The sequence below is a fragment of the Bombyx mori genome, chromosome 11, assembly GCF_030269925.1.
Source record: "Bombyx mori chromosome 11, ASM3026992v2".
NCBI lineage: Eukaryota > Metazoa > Arthropoda > Insecta > Lepidoptera > Bombycidae > Bombyx > Bombyx mori.
The window spans coordinates 6,976,977-6,995,791 of NC_085117.1; the positions used below are offsets into that span (position 1 = coordinate 6,976,977).

The window sequence follows — 18,815 nt, forward strand, 5'->3', positions numbered from 1 at the left end:
GCACGACGAGAACTAATTAAACTTTAGGTTAGAACAACAAACTCTTGGAATTCTATCTTAAAATTTTAAATGTATGCGGTACATTCATGTTGAATTGGAATCGTGCGAATAAACGAAAGTGATGCACTGCATTGTAATTTTGTTGTTTCATCTACCTTTTTTTTTACAACTAAATTACCTAAGCTCATTCTGTCGTTTTTTCTTATTCTTTTTCGCCATCTAGCAATTTTCACTCACTTATCCTGTATAGTGTAAATCGACTTATAGAAAGAGATGATCGGTTAAATTCGGCTCCGTAGAGCGTTATCTCTCTCGTACACTACATAGCCTATTTCGTGATGAAAGTGCTTTAAACAGAAAACCTCTTCATTGAAAGTCTGTTAAACAACTCAAGATTTAATGCGGCCTTAGATGTCAGTCGAAAAAATTCGCGCGCCATTTTAAAGCTTAACATAAAAATAATATATTATTCTATATATTCTATATCACCTAGTGCCTATCTTCGTTTTCTTTATTTCCTTGTAACATTATAATACTGAACACAACCAAAACATTATATTATGTGTTTATAAATAGTATGTTTGATTTAGGTATTTATTTTGAGTGCAAATTTCCCGCTAATAAGAGGTGAGTAAATAACAAATCACAAATCTTTGAATTTACGTGTTTGACAACACTTTTGTGTTTTAACTTTCATTTTTAGTATTAAACATACAACTTAGCTGGAAATCGAATTATTTAATACAATGTTTATCTAAGACCTTACACTTGAAGGTTCAGGCAAATATTTGTAGGACAAAAAGTGACGTTTCATTCGTTGGAAGAACCCTTGAACGGACCTCTATCAACATTGTGTCAAAAATTGAATTATCACCGACAAAAGTTGATATTATTTTTTTTTCTGCCTAACGACACACACAAGAGTTTCCAAATATGTCATAATTCAGAAGTGCACATCATGGTCTCACAATATTATTAATTACATTAGTAAAATAATACTAACACTATTTTTCTTACTTGTAATGTATTTATACATGAAGTTTTACATCTCTTAGTATTTATTACCCTATCGTGTGACTGTCTCCATCCGATGATTTGCAAGTGAAGTAAATTGTTCCTTCGTAATAAGGTGACACTCTACAAAACTTGCATACGCCCTTTCATGATCTATGCAAGTGTAGTGTTCGTTCACGCGGCCGGCACTGATCTGAAACCCCTTCAAGTCATTTAATCCCATTTTTGCAGGATAGCCGTTGGAGCACCGTTGTATGTAAGAAACGTGGATCTTCGCGACGATAGGGACCTCGACCTCGGACCTCGTCCATCAGTAAGTATTTACAGTCGGCAGCAGTACGCCATTTCGAGAAAGCGGCGTGACTCGAAAACCCTCCCATCGTGGCCGCCGGTAACTATATGGCCGATCCTGCGGACCGAATGGTAAACAGTCGATGAGTCCAAACACGTCATTTCGGATCCTCCCGATCCACTAACTTTAGGTACCTCAAGCACCGGTCACCGTTCTCGTCGAAGGGTTCGACGACTAAACTAACCTACAGACACAGCCCACTGAGCTTCTCACCGTATCTTCTTAGTGGGTCGCATTTCCGATCCTGTGGTAGATTCTGCGAAGCACTGTTGTTACTAGGGCCAGGGTTAGCAACGCCTGCGAGCCGCGAGAGCTCATCTATACGTTAGGGTTACGCCGACATAGCCTCTCAAGGCTATCAACTTAGGTAGGAAAAAAAGGAAGTGACTGTACAAGCGGGCGCGTGGTGGCGTGAAAGTTTATTTTTGTCGCCGGTAGATGTCACTTTTAGAGTTTCGACCGAAACTGAATCGCGCTGACGAGATGTATCATCGTCGTACCAGGTGATTCGTTGGCAGTCAATTGCGGCAAGACCTTACTTCATAGGATCATTTCTATAGTAAGCTCTTACCGAGAACTTCACACTACGTGAATGATCGACAACCACGATGATGAGGCGTGGCGCGGCATCCTGAGTGTGAGGCAGGCAATGGTTATCTGATCATTAGCCATCAATGATCGTTCGCTTCCCTTCACCGGGAAGAGTGGGATGTTGTCGCTATCTGAGTGGTTGATTATTCAATTTTGAATAATCCTTAGGCCTATTTATAATTTATTTTTTTTCGGGCCGGGAGGGCCCAACCTCCTACTAGGTTCTCGCGGCTAGGGGGCACGTGGGGTTTTTTTTTATTGCTTGGATGGGTGGATGAGCTCACAACCCACCTGGTGTTAAGCGGTTACCGGAGCTCATAGACATCTACAACGTAAATGCCGCCATCCACGTTGAGATATGAGTTCTAAGGACTAAGGTCTCAGTATAGTTACAACGGCTACCTCACTCTTCGAACCTACCTACCTACCCGTGCGGTGCCCAAGAGGTCCTACTACCAGTGATTACGTAAATTATAATTTTGCGGGTTTGATTTTTATTACACGATGTTATTTTTTCACCGCGGAAGTCAATCGTGAACATTTGTTGAGTACGTATTATAATTTCATTAGAAAAATTGGTACCCGCCTGCGGGACTCGAACACCAGTGCATAGCTACATACGAATGCACCGGACGTCTTATCCTTTAGGCCGCGGCGACTTCAAATTTCTCAAATTAATCAAAACACACCGCAAAATTTCTATAAATATTATCTATATGCAAGTGGGTGACATTTTGGAAATTGGTTTTGTGCTATCTCCAAGTAAAAACGTACTAGCTTTTCTTTGATTATCATTCCATTGATTACTTATTTTATAAAAAAAATGTGTGTGAAATTAATGAGGTTTTTTGATACTGCTCAACGGTATTATTCAGAAGCGTTGAATTGATGAAAATTGATTACAAACTACTATAAATATAATAAAATGTTTCTAATATTATTCACGAATACCACTTTGTTGGCAACATAAACAAAAACACAGTATTAGGGCGGCAGATCCCGTGTATCAGTACAAGATAGATGACGTGACCATCGATCAGATAGCGGTGACAAATTGTATCGGACGTGATCCGTCTTCGCTTCGATTGTTTTTTCCACATACAACTAATATGAAAACTATTTATTACTATTCGCCACAAAAAAAAAAAAATTGCCGCCAAACTTTGTTTGACGTGAGAACGTCTTATAAATCGACGAACACCGACTGCACGCACGAAAAAGTGTCACGTTCCGTCTGAGCGTGAGCGTGCAAGCGAGAGCGCGGAACAAGCGATAGAGAGGCACGATCGGCACAGGCATTAATTTATCGAAAAAATTGCAATTCTCAATTAACTCTTTCTTTATATAAAACAAAATGATGATAATTCAATATGCTATTTTTTTAATACACTTTTATTAGCTTCAGACGTATGTATGTTAGTATGTAACGGAATCTTTGAATATGATTTTGACTCCCTTCAAAAGGTCTAAAAGGATAACTCGAAATTTGGTATATTTATTAAAGACCGATGACAATTCAATATTAAAAAAAAAGGAAAAAAAATTGAAAAAAATGAAATTCAACTAAAAAATGAATAATAAATAGTAGTTTAAAAAAACTAACAAAATAGGCTTTTATAGAAAATCCAAATAAAAAATTGAAAATAAATTTTAATAAATTTGAATTAACAATAGTGTAAGAAAAAATGATTTTATTGTAAAAAAAGCGTGGGGTGCATGGTATCAGTAGTTATAAATATTTTATGAACAGGTATGAGTAGAAGGGTTGTTTTGATAATATACTGAAAAGCAACCCGCGATTTTTTTATTTGCCACAAAAAAAATAATGCCGCCCAACTTTATTTGACATGAGAACGTCGACGACGAACACTGGCTACACGCACGACATAGTGTCACGTTCCGCCAGAGCGTGACCGTGCAAGCGAGAGCGCGGAACAAGTGATAGAGAGGCACGATCGGCCCAAGCCAAAAAAAGGAATTCTCAACTATCTCTTGCTTTGTATTAAACAAAATGATGATAATTCAGTGATAGTAATCCAATTGAATTCATAAAAGTATACTATTTTTCATCATCATTTCTTTATGACGTTATTACCTAAAATTATCATACGCAAACCAACTTGAGAAACAACCACTTATTCATTTATTTGGTATGTAATCACTGACATTTTTGATTGACATTCCATGTTCTATGTCCTAAGGAAATACCTACCGTCGGGAAGTTCGCACGAAATGGTAACAGCGGCCTGGCTCTGCCCCTGGCATTGCTGACGTTCATGAGCGACGGTGACCACTAACCATTCGGTGGGCCGTATACTCGTCTGCCTATAAAGCCAATAAAAAAAAAATTAAACGCATTGGGACCAACGCAGCTTTTCCAGATACTTTGAGTTAAGTCTGCTCTGGAATTGTTATTGCTAGTAGATGGGCGTTGAGCTCACTGGCTACTTGATGTTAAGTTGTTACCGGTCTACATAAACTCTGTGGGCTGTGTCTATAGGTTAATTTACTCGTCGAACCCTTCGTCGCAAGCGACGAGTCGGCGAGGACGGTGACCGATGCTTGAGGTACCTAAAAGCACCGTTAATGGATCGGGAGGATCCGTAATGACGTGAGTTGTATGTCTGTTACTATAGAATCATTTTGTTGTTATACTCAGTTGCTTTGTTGAGTTGTTGACCCGGGAAGGGTTAGCGTCATGCCGGCACCGTTCGTAAAACTCATGTCAAATCCATATGCAGCATGATAAGGGGATATGCTTCCGACTCTACATAATGTGGGATAAAGGCAAGAAGTAGAAGATTTGGCTCTACATTCTTAACTTAAGAAAAATCCATATATTGTTCACAATACATATCTGTTCAATGTGAGCAAAATTGTTAATATAGACAATAAAGTATTTGGTATATTGTACACTTGCTTCGAAAATTTAGGACATTATTTTCTGTAATAAAGTGTTTTACGACAATTGCTACTAAGTGCTCACCGTAGTTGAACATCTCATACAAAATATTATAAAGTATCAAACATTTTCTAGCCCTTCAAGCAATAAACTAGATAACTCACGGACAGCAATACATACGCCTATAGAAGAATTTTAAGCCATAGAATTTTACAATTAAAAAAAAAACCCAGAACGAAGCGAATATTACCTAGAATGTTTTGAATAGACGAATGAATACACGAATGTATCTTGTTAACGAGGGGTCGCTCAGTGAATGCTTGTTGGCTTTTTTGACTCCGATAGAACGTGTAGTGCATCCCAACACGATTTGGTTAGTATCAACATTATTTACGGGTTTTATATTGTTTTAACGTCCGTCTGGTGTAGTGGTAAGTGACATGGTCACTACACCAGGGGGTCGCGGGTTCGAATCCCGCCAAGGGAAGATATTTGTATGATAAATATAAATGTCTTTTCCGGGGTTATGGATGTATATTAAATATATGTATGTGTATAATAAAAATCTTACATTTATTTCCGTTATCTGGTACCTGTAACACAAGTTCTTTACGAACTTATAACGGGACCAGTTAACGTGGCGTGATTGTTAGTAAAATATTTATATTGGTTTATATTTATTTATATTTATTGTAACTATAGAACTTCTAACCTTTCGAATACATTACAACAAAAAGTAAAGTATTACAGTAATTATTATCGTAATTGCAAACTAGATTACAGTGTAAGTACCAATGATGAGCGGACCAATGATGACCGCGAGACTGCCAAATCTCAGCCAAAAGTGACCAAATCAAGTCGGCGCCGCGTTTAGGCACCTATATCGGCGCTTTTTAAAATGCTTTGCTGGACTTCCACACAGCACATCTTAAAATAAAATAATATGTAGTGTGCAATGGTAGTTTGAAACACTATGGAGGTATCTGCTTTATTACGTACAAAATTTATTAAAAATAAAAATAAGAATTGTCATACATGCATGTGTTTTAAATTGTCGGTAGTCAGTGATAATAATATGTTTCATGTATTCTAATTTTTCTTTAATGCTTATATTCATATTGTAATTGTATAGTTACTGTTTGGTTGGTTTATGTATCACGGATCAAATACTAGTTAATGTCGAGAGAAATTGTTTTCTGAATAATATGTTTACATTATTTGACATCGACTTGACATTGACATTTTGCTTTCAACTAAACTGTCTTTTGCGTTTTGTTCTTGCTGTTAGTTGACAAAACATACTTTGTGATTTGCGTTTTATTCGTGTTCTTTGCCAAAAAATCTGTGTGGTGCTGTGTGGTCATAAAACTTTTTTTTTTTTTTTTTGTAAAACATGTCCTTTTACTATGTACTTTATAATTTAAGGAATTTTTTTTTTAAATGCTAATTTCTTTTGTGTCTAGCAAGCATATACTTTAAGTTGTCTTTAATTTTTCTCTGTTCAATCTCTGTCACTAAACCAGCGAGTTGGTAAGGTAATCCACTGGGTAATTGATTAATTTGGTTTTCTTTATTTTTTTATTTAAGTTCCACTTTGGTTCTTCTGCATATACACATACACGTCTTAATTGTGCACGTCTGAAATCTATTAACATATCAATGTATGAAACTGATGATTTACTTGATCTCAATGATAGTTTCTTTTCGTGTACCTCTTCATCTGATAGTTTTGTCAGTGTGAATAGTAGCTCTTCCACAGTTCTGACCCTACATGATCGGATCGCCCAATGTTTTTCTACTTATTCCAATAATCTTAATATAGCCCACATTAATGCTCAAAGTGTTCCTAGTCATTATACTGACCTTCTGTCCTCATTTAGCAACTCTCCGCTTGACGTCATACTTATTACTGAATCTTTTTTAAAACCCTCTCTTCCTTCTTCATTTTTTTCACTCCCTGGATTCGTACTGATCAGAAATGACCGAACCGAGAAGGGGGGCGGTGGCGTGGCTATCTACCTGCGTGCTGAAATTCCATTTAAGGTTATAAATGCGTCACCCTCTCCGTATTCCGAATCCGCTGAATTTCTTTTTCTTGAGATCTCCATATTTCACTCTAAACTCCTACTTGGTGTTTTCTATAGCCCTAACCTCAATATTGATTATTTCAATTCTCTTGATTCTGTCTTGCTCGAGCTCTGCTCAAATTACAATCATGTAATCATTATGGGAGACTTCAACACTTGCCTCATCAAAAACAACTACCGATCTCGTCAACTTCTATCTTTACTGTCTTCTTTTAACCTTCAGGTCTTACCATCTTCTGCTACTCATTTTTCTCCTAATTGTACTCCTTCTTTACTTGATCTCATGATAGTATCTTCTCCTGATAATGTTATCACTCATGGTCAACTCTCCGCTTCCTTTTCTTATCATGACTTGATTTATCTCTCCTATCGTGTTCGACCCCCTAAACGTAATTCACAATTTCTCCTACTTCGCAATTACAAGGGTATTGATCTGGGAGCGTTGCGACGGGATGTAAATAATACCGACTGGTCGTGTATTCTTGAACACCATAACATTAACGACATGGTCAATTCTTTTAATTATAAGGTAATCAGTTTGTTTGATCAGCATGCCCCCGTCCGTCGAGTTCGAATTAAACATAAACCTGCACCGTGGTTAACGCCGGATATTAAAACTCTGATGGCTCGCAGGGACAAAGCCAAAAGAAGATACAAACGTTGCCCCACTGAACACAGCCTGGCCATATACAAAGCACTGCGCAACCGGTGCAACCGTTTGTGCAGAGATGCTAAAAGACTTTACTTTCACAAATCACTTGAAAATCGCAGCCCTGCTCATACTTGGAGATTCCTTAAATCTGTCGGCATTGGCAAAACTCCGGTCTCTTCTGTCAAGGATACTGACTTGTGCGCCCTCAATAAGCATTTTTCTCTCCCTCCTGTGTCACTCAGTGATTCGTCAAAGACGGCCACGTTGCTTAAGATTTCAAGTCTATCCGTACCCCGGATCCCTATTTTTGACTTAAGTCCAGTCTCGGTTGCTGATGTCCGTAATTCCTTTTTCTCCATCTCATCCACGGCTGTTGGAATTGATAACGTATGCTCTAAAATGATTGCCCTAATTCTTCCAACGGTAGCACCTATACTTACCCATATTTTCAATTTTTCCTTTACCTCTAGCAACTTTCCTGATTCTTGGAAACAAGCCTACGTTGTTCCTATCCCAAAAAGCCCCAATCCTATTTTGCCATCTCAGTTCCGGCCTATATCTATACTTCCTTTTCTTTCCAAAGTCCTTGAGCACATTGTCCACCGTCAGCTGTCGTCTTTTCTCCTCTCCCACAATCTTCTTAGCTCCTTCCAATCTGGTTTTCGCAAGGGCCACAGCACGGTTACAGCTCTTCTAAAAGTGACCGATGACATTCGCTGGGCCATGGAAAACAAACAACTAACTTTATTAGTGTTGTTAGATTTCAGCAGCGCTTTTAACTCTGTTGACTTCGATGTTCTGCTCGAAATACTCAAATCAAACAATATCTCCTCATCTGCTATTAACTGGTTTGATAGTTACCTTCGGGGGCGCTCGCAATGTGTCCGTCTTGACGAGACTTTCTCGGATTGGCAGAACGTCAGTGCGGGCGTTCCCCAAGGTGGTGTTCTTTCTCCTCTTCTGTTTTCTGTGTTTATAAACTCTGTCACTAGGCTTATATCTTCTAAATTCCACCTCTACGCAGACGATCTCCAGCTATATCGCCACTTCTCGGAGCCTGAAGTTGAATCGGCTATTGCTGCGATGAACAGTGATCTGAAGTCTATCAGTGAATGGGCAAAAGCCTACGGTCTGCACATTAATCCGGGAAAATCACAGGCTATCATTATAGGGGGTAAACAATTGCGCAGTAGACTCAGCGATCCTATACTCCCCCCAATTTATTTGGATGGGACTCAAATAACTCTAACCGATTCAGTTAAAAACCTGGGTGTTATTGTAGATCGACATCTTTCGTGGAGTTCTCACGTTGCTGAGATTAGTAGGAAGGTGCACTTTGCCTTGCACTCGTTGAGATGTCTGCAGGGCTTCTTACCTCAGCATACAAAAATATCTCTCGTCCAAGCTCTCATTCTACCCATAATTGATTACGCCGATGCCTGCTACTTGGATGCCACTGAGGAGCTCTCAAACAAGCTTGAGAGGATGCAAAATCTATGTATCCGTTTTATATACAATCTCAGAAAATTCGATCATGTTTCTCATTTTCGCAAAGAACTTAAATGGCTCCCTATACGCCTTCGTAGGAATACTCGAATATTATGTCTCCTATTCAATATCCTACATAAGCCCACTTCTCCCTTATATTTACGTGAGCGATTCTCTTTCATTCGTTCTCCTGATGCTCCCTGCAGGTCCAACCAACGTTCTGTTTTGTTATTCCCTTCCCACAAAACCAATTTCTATTCTCACTCCTTTACTGTGCACGCGGTCAGACTGTGGAATTCGTTGCCGGCTGACATCCGAGTTTGCAAGTCTGTTTCCGTTTTTAAATACAAGGTCAAACAATTTTATCTATCATCAACCGAATGATCATGGTTCTATACTCTTCGCATATACGAGTGTTACTGTGTTACTTATAATATTTGCTATGTGTATGTGCTCGCAACTCCGCGTGGAGTGCGTTCGGGCGAGGCGCGAGTGCGCCAGGCATCGCCGCCGCCACCTGCCGCGGCGCAACGATCCGGTTGCGTTCGCGGCAGTGGAGGCTCGGCTGCACGGCGCATTTCGCGTCGCGCAGAGAGCGCTGCAGCTGGCCATCAGAAGAGCCAAGGACCGACACATGGAGGGTCTCTTGGAGACGCTGAATGAGGATCCGTGGGGGCGGCCCTATCATATGGTGCGCAATAAAATGCGCCCATGGGCCCCCCCGATCACGGAGCGTCTCCAGCCTCAGCAGCTGCGGGACATCGTCTCGGCGCTGTTCCCGCAGGAGCGGGAGGGATTTGTCGCTCCCGCTATGGACGCGCCGCCGGAATACGACGGTGAAGTCCCTGCTGAGGTGCCCCATATAACGGGGGCGGAGCTCCGTGTGGCCGTGCGCAAAATGTGCGCGAAGGACACTGCACCCGGCCCGGACGGCGTCCATGGCCGGGTTTGGGCCTTGGCTCTTGGTGCCCTAGGGGACCGACTCTTGAGGCTTTACAACTCTTGCCTCGAGTCGGGACGGTTTCCTTCATCGTGGAGGACGGGCAGACTCGTGCTGTTGAGAAAGGAGGGGCGCCCGGCGGATACTGCCGCCGGGTACCGTCCCATCGTGTTGCTGGATGAGGTGGGCAAGCTGCTGGAACGTATTCTGGCGGCCCGCATCATCCAGCATCTGGTCGGGGTGGGACCCGATCTGTCGGCGGAACAGTATGGCTTCCGAGAGGGCCGCTCAACGGTGGACGCGATCCTTCGCGTGCGGGCCCTCTCGGAGGAGGCCATCTCCAGGGGCGGGGTGGCTTTGGCGGTGTCACTCGATATCGCCAATGCATTTAACACCCTGCCCTGGTCCGTGATAGGGGCGGCGCTAGAAAGACACGGAGTGCCCCCCTACCTTCGCCGGCTGGTGGGTTCCTACTTGGAAGACAGATCGGTCACATGTACCGGACACGGTGGGATCGTGCACCGGTTCCCGGTCGTGCGCGGTGTTCCACAGGGGTCGGTGCTCGGCCCTCTTTTGTGGAATATCGGGTATGACTGGGTGCTGAGGGGTGCCCTCCTCCCGGGCCTGAGCGTAATCTGTTACGCAGACGACACGTTGGTCGTGGCCCGGGGAGGGAGTTTTGCTGAGTCTGCCCGTCTTGCCACCGCTGGGGTGGCGCATGTCGTCGGCAAAATCAGGAGATTGGGCCTCGACGTGGCGCTCAGTAAATCCGAGGCCATGTGGTTTCACAGGCCCCGGAGAGTGCCACCTGTCGATGCCCATATCGTGGTTGGAGGCGTCCGGATTGGGGTCGGGGTGCAGCTGAAGTATCTCGGCCTCATTCTGGACAGTCGTTGGACCTTCCGTGCTCACTTTCAGAACCTGGTCCCTCGTTTGTTGGGGGCGGCCGGCGCGTTAAGCCGGCTTCTGCCCAACATCGGGGGGCCTGACCAGGTGACGCGCCGTCTCTATACAGGAGTGGTGCGATCAATGGCCCTATACGGGGCGCCCGTGTGGGGCCAGTCCCTGGCCGTGGGGGTGGCGAGACTGCTGCAAAAGCCGCAACGCACCATCGCGGTCAGGGTCATTCGTGGTTATCGCACCATCTCCTTCGAGGCGGCGTGTGTACTGGCTGGGACGCCGCCTTGGGTTCTGGAAGCGGAGGCGCTCGCCGCTGACTATCAGTGGCGGGCTGACCTTCGTGCCCGGGGCGTGGCGCGTCCCAGCCCCAGTGTGGTCAGAGCGCGGAGGGCCCAATCTCGGCGGTCCGTGCTGGAATCATGGTCCAGGCGGCTGGCCGATCCTTCGGCTGGTCGTAGGACCGTCGAGGCGATTCGCCCAGTCCTTGTGGATTGGGTGAATCGTGACAGAGGACGCCTCACTTTCCGGCTCACGCAGGTTCTCACTGGGCATGGTTGCTTCGGTGAGTTCCTGCACCGGATCAGAGCCGAGCCGACGGCAGAGTGCCACCATTGTGATTGCGACTTGGACACGGCAGAGCATACGCTCGTCGCCTGCCCCGCATGGGAGGGGTGGCGCCGTGTCCTCGTCGCAAAAATAGGAAACGACTTGTCGTTGCCGAGTGTTGTGGCATCGATGCTCGGCGACGACGAGTCGTGGAAGGCGATGCTCGACTTCTGCGAGTGCACCATCTCGCAGAAGGAGGCGGCGGGGCGCGTTAGAGACGCGCAAGCCCGCCGCCGTCGAGTGGGGGCCAGGGAGGCGGATCTCGCCCAAGCCCTGGCCCTCTAAGTGTTTCGGGTCCCCCTCATATGTCGGTCTGGGGACCGGCGAGGGGGACCTAAGAAGACGTCGTGCAAGCTGCTCTGCACGCGTTTTACGCAAGAGCATCCGGGTGATGGAAGGCCGGCTATCCTCGACCCACGCTGGTTCTGACCCAGCGGGGTATTCCGTAGGATAGCTCACTCTAACCGGCGCCATCTAGGCGGGCTCCGGATAGCCTGCCGACCGAGAGGGCTGGTGGTCGTGGCGCCGACGACCGCCAGTCCGGCGTCCCGAGGGGGAGGGTGATGGGAGAGATGTGCTCCGCACTAAACACTTCACTTTCCCCCCTTTGCCTTTTCATGAGTTCTGTCTCATGTGAGGTTTGGACGTTGGTTGTTGAGCGACAGGAGGTTTTAGTCGGTTCGACTCCGACATGCTCCGCCCGCCGTCCCCAGTGGAGGGCGGAAGTCCGGCGATTTCCTCCTGACCAAAAAAAAAAAAAAAAAAATGTGTATGTGCTATAATTCTCATGTTGTATTTGTTATTTTAGTTATGTGTTCTACACACACTTATCACTTTTTATTATTATTCTCATTATCCTCTCGCAGGTCTGCTGGAAGAGATTTCTCAAAGAAATAAGCAGTGCCTTTGTACATAATTTTCCTATTACTCTGTACTGTGTCTTGTTTTCTGTGTGTACATAAATAAATAAATAAATAAAATAATAATAAATAAAGTTAGTATTCAGCAATCACCGTAAAGAATAGTATGATTTAATTATTGTGTCGATGACGTGCGGAAACCGAAACAAAATAATATGATTTTGCTATTTTTGATATTTTATTAAAATTAATAATAGTTATTCAATATTTTCTTTAACCGACACAAAAAGAATGGATGATATGTCTACGTAGGTCGTGATTCCGATCCGGTGGTAGATTCTGCGAAGCACTGCTCTTGCTAGGGCCAGTGCTACCAACACTTACGGTTGAGCCTCGTGAGCTCACCTATACGTTAGAGTGAAGTTGAAATAGCCTCTCAAAGCTATCAGCATAGGTAGGAAAAATAAATAAAACTTTAATTCCTCAGTTCGAATTGCTTCTCAACAGTATTGAGGGTATAGTAATGTCGGTATAAACTTGCCGACGGAACATCCGGCCTGCTTCGTTCGCTTCGAAACCAAACCCGACGCGCAACGGACAATGCAAAACTTTTACGGATTTCACTAAAGTTACGAAATATTACATTGAAAAGTCCTAGTGTTTTGTACCAATGGAAGTTTCTCGAAACACAGGGAGGAAACTGTTTTTTTTAATGTTTTTTGTGTTCAATGAGAATTGTCAATTAGTTCTGGAACAACCGACTTTCCTATTCGATGAGTTAACCTGTACTCTGCATGCATAATCTATGTTGATTTTCATTTTTATTTTCCCTATCTATTCTCTGGACTCAGTTTGAGAGAATTGTTGTTGAGAATTTACCACCGGATCGGAATCACAACCCACTAAGATGAAGATCCGGCGAGAAACCGATCTGGTGAGGTCAGGTCAGGTCGTAAAGTTCTACATTCCTCACATTCTACAGTGGTACGACGGCTATCCTGCGGCAGAAACGGTATGGGATGACCTGGAGGGAGTTAATACGGGTGTGGACTACTAGAGCAAACACTACACTTGTATAAGGAATATCTATAGCTGGCATGAAGCTTATCAGTCAGTAACTTGTAGATTCCTTTTTTGGTTTTTCCTTTTGGGTTTTCCAGGCTTTGTGTATAAAGATAATGTCTGCTTCTTTTCACACCGCGAGAATTTCGTTACAGCGGCATTACAATATATGTATATATTTTATTTATTTATTTAATATATTTTGTACACACAGCTGTGTGTATGTATATATGTACAGAAAAAACTTTATTATTTAAAACTCTTTAGTTTTAAAAAAAGGGTTTATCTTCAAAGTCATAGAGTGAAAGTCTGTCATTGAGTAAAAAGAGAGCTCAGTTTTGTATAGTTTATTAATATACTGTTTACTGTTTAATTTATTTAGTTTTAAAAGAGATTAACGGCTTCAAATGTTGATTTCTTATTATACATACGAGTATAACATACAAAGCAGTTAAGCTTTTTATTGCTTATTGACTCTAAAGCACCCAATATCATTAAATATATATAAAAATTCAACTCCATACACTTCACACATTTTACGACTGTTATAATACTGTTGTAGTACTTTCTTATGCCTTAGTTGGGCGGACGGGCTCATGGTCCACTTAGTCTGAAGTGTATGCTGTAGCCCATAGACATCAACAAACATTCTCCATCCACACCGAAACGCATGACTGCTTCGTGTCAGAAATAGGTGCTGCTTACCATTAGGCTCAAATTTATGATGTGGGATTTCAACTCACCATCCGCAACGGTGACTTTAGCCCGGTATCCCGCGAAGTGCCTCGAGTGGTCCGCCTTGAACCTGAGTCGTATGGCGTTGCTTCGCGATCGGTAACGCAACAGCTTCAGTTTCCCACTCCAGTCGCCGCAGAGCCTCCTGGCGTGGGCCGTCTGATGATCTCTGCTCCAGCCGGCGCTTATAGAGTCCGACTCCGGCATCAGCGACTCGGTCTCTTCCCAGACCTATTTAAATAGTAATCGTTAATCATGAAATGTGAAGTAGAAGGTTATCTTGTCGGTATTGTTACGTCGGTAAGAACAACGCCATCTATCGTCGAATAGCAGAAACGAATATTAAATTCCAAGTAAAACCTATTTGATGCTCATGTAAAACCGATTGCTGGCGTGTTGTTTGTTTCCTGCCTATTCTAGTAATCTCGAGGGGTTAAACTAGATTCATAGAACAAGTACGTGAGCTCACGGGGCTCTAACCTGACGACGTTGCTGACACTATCCCTAGCAAGAGCAGTGCTTTGCAGAATCTACCACCGGATCGGAAACGCGACCCACTGAGAAGATCCGGCAAGAAACTCAATGGGCTGTGACTGTGGGTTGATGCTGGCGTAGCAACGCATGTCGCGGTGACGCGTCGTCACGTTATAAGATATAAGTATAATATATACATATATACAGTCTATATTATTATGTAGTAGCGTGTACCTTGTGGCGACGCGTCGCCACGCGCAAGCCAATGATTCTTAATATTAATAATATTTAATTTTTCATTATGCCACATGAATTTCCTGTCGTAAAATATATTTTTATGCAACGATGTAAAAAATAATATCTGTATTTCACATCTGCCATCCTTCCCGCGATAGCTCATTTTTTTTAGCAATACCATCATTAAAATTGTCGAACACACTGAATTGTAGCGCAGAATAAATATGAAACGTTATAATCCCATACAAAAATGTTAATCCCAACGACGCAATATACTGTAGCCTTCGCGTCTAATTTAATGAATGAAGTAATAGTAATCCATCTTCGTAGGATTATCCGCATGCCGTATCTATTCATCTTTAGACGGCCTTCACTCAACTCATTGTTCGTTCGAAACAATTACATTTGTGGTACATACAAATGACCACAATATTATTATGGTTGATAATTGAATATTAATTGTATTTTGATCGTGAGTTCTTAAAGCTTTTGGGGAATATGTCTGCTTAATGCCATACTAATCAGATGAAAGTAAAACAAATTGTTGTTTACTGGCGAGCAGAATCAGTCCGTGGCGTGTGGATGTGTCTTAATAATAAACAGTTTAACATAAATACAGTCCAGTAATTAACTCAATTAATATCTGTTCAGAAATAAGTTAGTTACATTCCAAATAGATAAATCGAATCACTTGATTTGATTTGCCCCAAATTAGGCTTCCTGTGTTATGGGTACCGGATACCGGATGGGTACCGGATGCATACTTACATATATATATAAATGTAAGTATGTATATATATATCGATAATAAAAACCCAGATAAAGAGCAAAGAAATCGGTTCATCACACGAACGTTTTAATTATGAAAATTGAAAAATGAATGAATCGTGTCCACAACTCTCGGCTGAGTTGTAAGTTGAATTGAACGATAAGTTTTAAATCGAATGTCAAGTTTTGATAAAACTTAATTAACAACAGATCTTCCATTATTTTATAATAGAGCTCGCCTTTTAACGAGAAAGAGAAATCAAACAATAAACAGATTTTCAATAGGAAACGCTTTATGGATAGACGAGCTCTCTACTTACCCGATCCAATTAACAACTGGTGGTAGGACCTCTTGTGAGTCCGCGCGGTTAGGTCACGCCACCACCCTGCCTATTTCTGCCGTGAAGCAGTAATGCGTTTCGGTTTGAAGGGTGGGGCAGCGGTTGTAAATGTACTGAGACTTTAGAACTCATATCTCAAGGTGGGTGGCGGCATTTACGCTGTAGATGTCTACGGGCTATGGTAACCAATCAAAACCAGGTGGGCTGTGAGCTCGTCCACCCCCACCCCCCATTTACAATAAATCAAAATAAAAACACGATATGAATACTTCGGACATACTAACTCTAGACAGAAGGCAGAAGTCTAAGTTGCGTTGGATCAAGTGCTACTCAATAGTACAAGGAAGCGTTACTTGCTGGGTGACAGAAATAGGTAGAACGGTGGTACCGATCCTTTTGGGCATAGTCATTTTGCAAAAACATGCGACCACAATATTGTTTACACTTTAAATGAGGAAAGAAATATATAAGGATGCCCGGCAAGAGGTTGATGAGGAGAGTCAAGGACTGGGCTTAGTGTTGTGGATTGGGAGAGGCCTATGTCCAGCAGTGGACGACTCAGGGCTGATGATGATGATAATATGAGCAAAGAAAAATACGTTTCGTATAAAATATTTCTAGTAGAGCATTTTATAAGGGCTACCTCATTTTCCGAGCTGAACGCGTCCTGGTGGTCGATGAGCCAGTCTTGTCCGGAGTGGTCGGTGGCGTTCTCCACCCCGACCTCGATGATCTCCAGAAAGTCGTAGCTGCAACTGTAACAAGCAATTATTTGAAAGTACTTTCTTTAGTTTTTTTTTCTCGGTAAATTTAAGATAAATCGATTACATTCTGTAAAGTTTCTAAAAAAATTTATAAGACACTAGCTGAACCGGCAGACTTCGTAGTGCCTCAATCGATAAATAAAATACCTAAATTTTTGTATAAAATAAACTTAAAACAAACAAAAGTAATCCGTCGGACGGGGGACATATCAAAGGAGAACAAAATTGTTATTTTTATTTAATTTCGAGCATTTTCATATTTATCTACCTTTTAAAACTTCTCTGGACTTCCACAAATAATTCAAGACCAAAATTAGCCAAATCAGTCCAGCCGTTCTCGAGTTTTAGTGAGACTAATGAACAGCAATTCATTTTTATATATATAGATATGTACGAATTTGAAGTCGTCGTGGCCTAGAGGATAAGACGCCCAGTGCATTCGTATTCGTATCGCAAATGTTCGACTACAGGATATTAAAGAAAACTCGACTTCGATACTCATATAAAAAAAAAACAAATAAGTTACCAAGGGATCTCGGATGGCGACAAATCGATCGAATTTCAGAAGCATTAAGTCTAGACAATAATCTTTACGGATCTCTCAGTGTGTAGAGTCAGACGAAATAGAATAGAATATACTATGCGCTGCCACGGAAATTAAGTTACGTTCCACTGCGTTCTGTAATGATCGGATCTTTTCTCTTGCCTTTCCAATAAAAGTTTAATAATTTAATGTTTAAGTAAACATCTGTTTACAACTAAATCTTTAATCTTCTATCTTCTATATATATAAAAATGAATTGCTGTTCGTTAGTCTCGCTAAAACTCGAGAACGGCTGGACTGATTTGGCTAATTTTGGTCTTGAATTATTTGTGGAAGTCCAGAGAAGGTTTAAAAGGTAGATAAATATGAAAATGCTCGGAATTAAATAAAAATATCAATTTTGTTTTTCCTTTGATGTGTCCCCCGGCGGACGGATTCCTTTGGTGGGTTTTAAGTTTATTTTATACAAAAGTTTAGGTCTTTTATTTATCGATTGAGGCATTACGAAGTCTGCCGGGCTAGCTAGTTAAAAATAAAATTCTTTGCAAACAATTTTAGCAAGCTTTGCTAACATCAGCCCTAGCAAGAGCAGTGCTTCGCTGAATCTACCGCCGGATCGGAAACGTGATCCGATTAGTAGAAAAACCTTTAAAAGACGAATGTCGAATATAATATGCCTTAAACAAATTAATATGAACTAGTTGTCTCACGGCAGTCGAAATTCGACTATAATTAATTGAAATAAGTTTGTACACTATTATGATTCTATTGTCAAAGACTATTACTTCTATAATCACAGATTTCGCCAAGACTACACTTTAGACAAATATTAATAAAGACAAACAAAGCTATTCTCAATTTGACCACAGACTATAAGCAATAACAAAATTTTGACAGTAAACATGACAACCATGCATGAGTGTGTGTGTCAAATACATGGTAGTAGGTGTGTAATGTATTTTTTTATTGATTTAATGTATTTTTATGCATAATTTAAAAAAAATATTAACATAATGCACTCCTTCTCTATATTCTCTATACATGTGGAAAATTTCATACTCCTCCGTCTGTGTAATTTTCATAAAAAGGGGTACATAGTTTTTGCTTCACGTATTTAAGATATAGATAATGAGAGACCGTAATATTACCCACCGAACTAAAATACATCTGGTCCGCACCCTTGTCTTCTCCATAGCTCTATATAGTGCAGAGACGTGGACACTCAAAGCCGCAGATAGGCAGAGAATCGACGCTTTTGAGATGTGGTGCTGGCGACGTATGCTACGAATACCATGGACGGCCCGCCGCACCAACATATCTATTCTCAGGCAGTTAAAAATAGAAAAGATTCAACGTCTATCCACAATCTGCCTACAAAGAATATTGCGGTATTTTGGTCATGTTGCACGTTGGGATACCAGCAATTTGGAACGCCTTGTGGTGACCGGTAAAATAGAGGGAAAAAGACCTAGGGGTAGAGGTCCCAAACGATGGTCGG

At 41.9% G+C, this 18,815-nt stretch overlaps 1 protein-coding gene and 1 non-coding gene across 2 annotated transcripts in view; one reads left to right on the forward strand and one right to left on the reverse strand.

The window, feature by feature from the left end:
- The window catches only part of LOC101738384 (uncharacterized), a 199,715-nt gene that overhangs the window by 29,827 nt on the left and 151,073 nt on the right, over positions 1–18,815 (reverse strand). The window contains exons 8-9 of the mRNA XM_021346668.3: positions 16,653–16,764; positions 14,198–14,420 (exon numbers count right to left, since the gene is read on the reverse strand). Of these exons, the coding sequence (XP_021202343.2) occupies positions 14,198–14,420; positions 16,653–16,764 (335 nt within the window). The remainder of the gene's footprint in view (positions 1–14,197; positions 14,421–16,652; positions 16,765–18,815) is intronic.
- On the forward strand, positions 1,896–2,097 carry LOC119629206 (small nucleolar RNA U3). The gene has a single exon (XR_005245255.1). It is a non-coding gene; the product is annotated as a small nucleolar RNA U3 (small nucleolar RNA).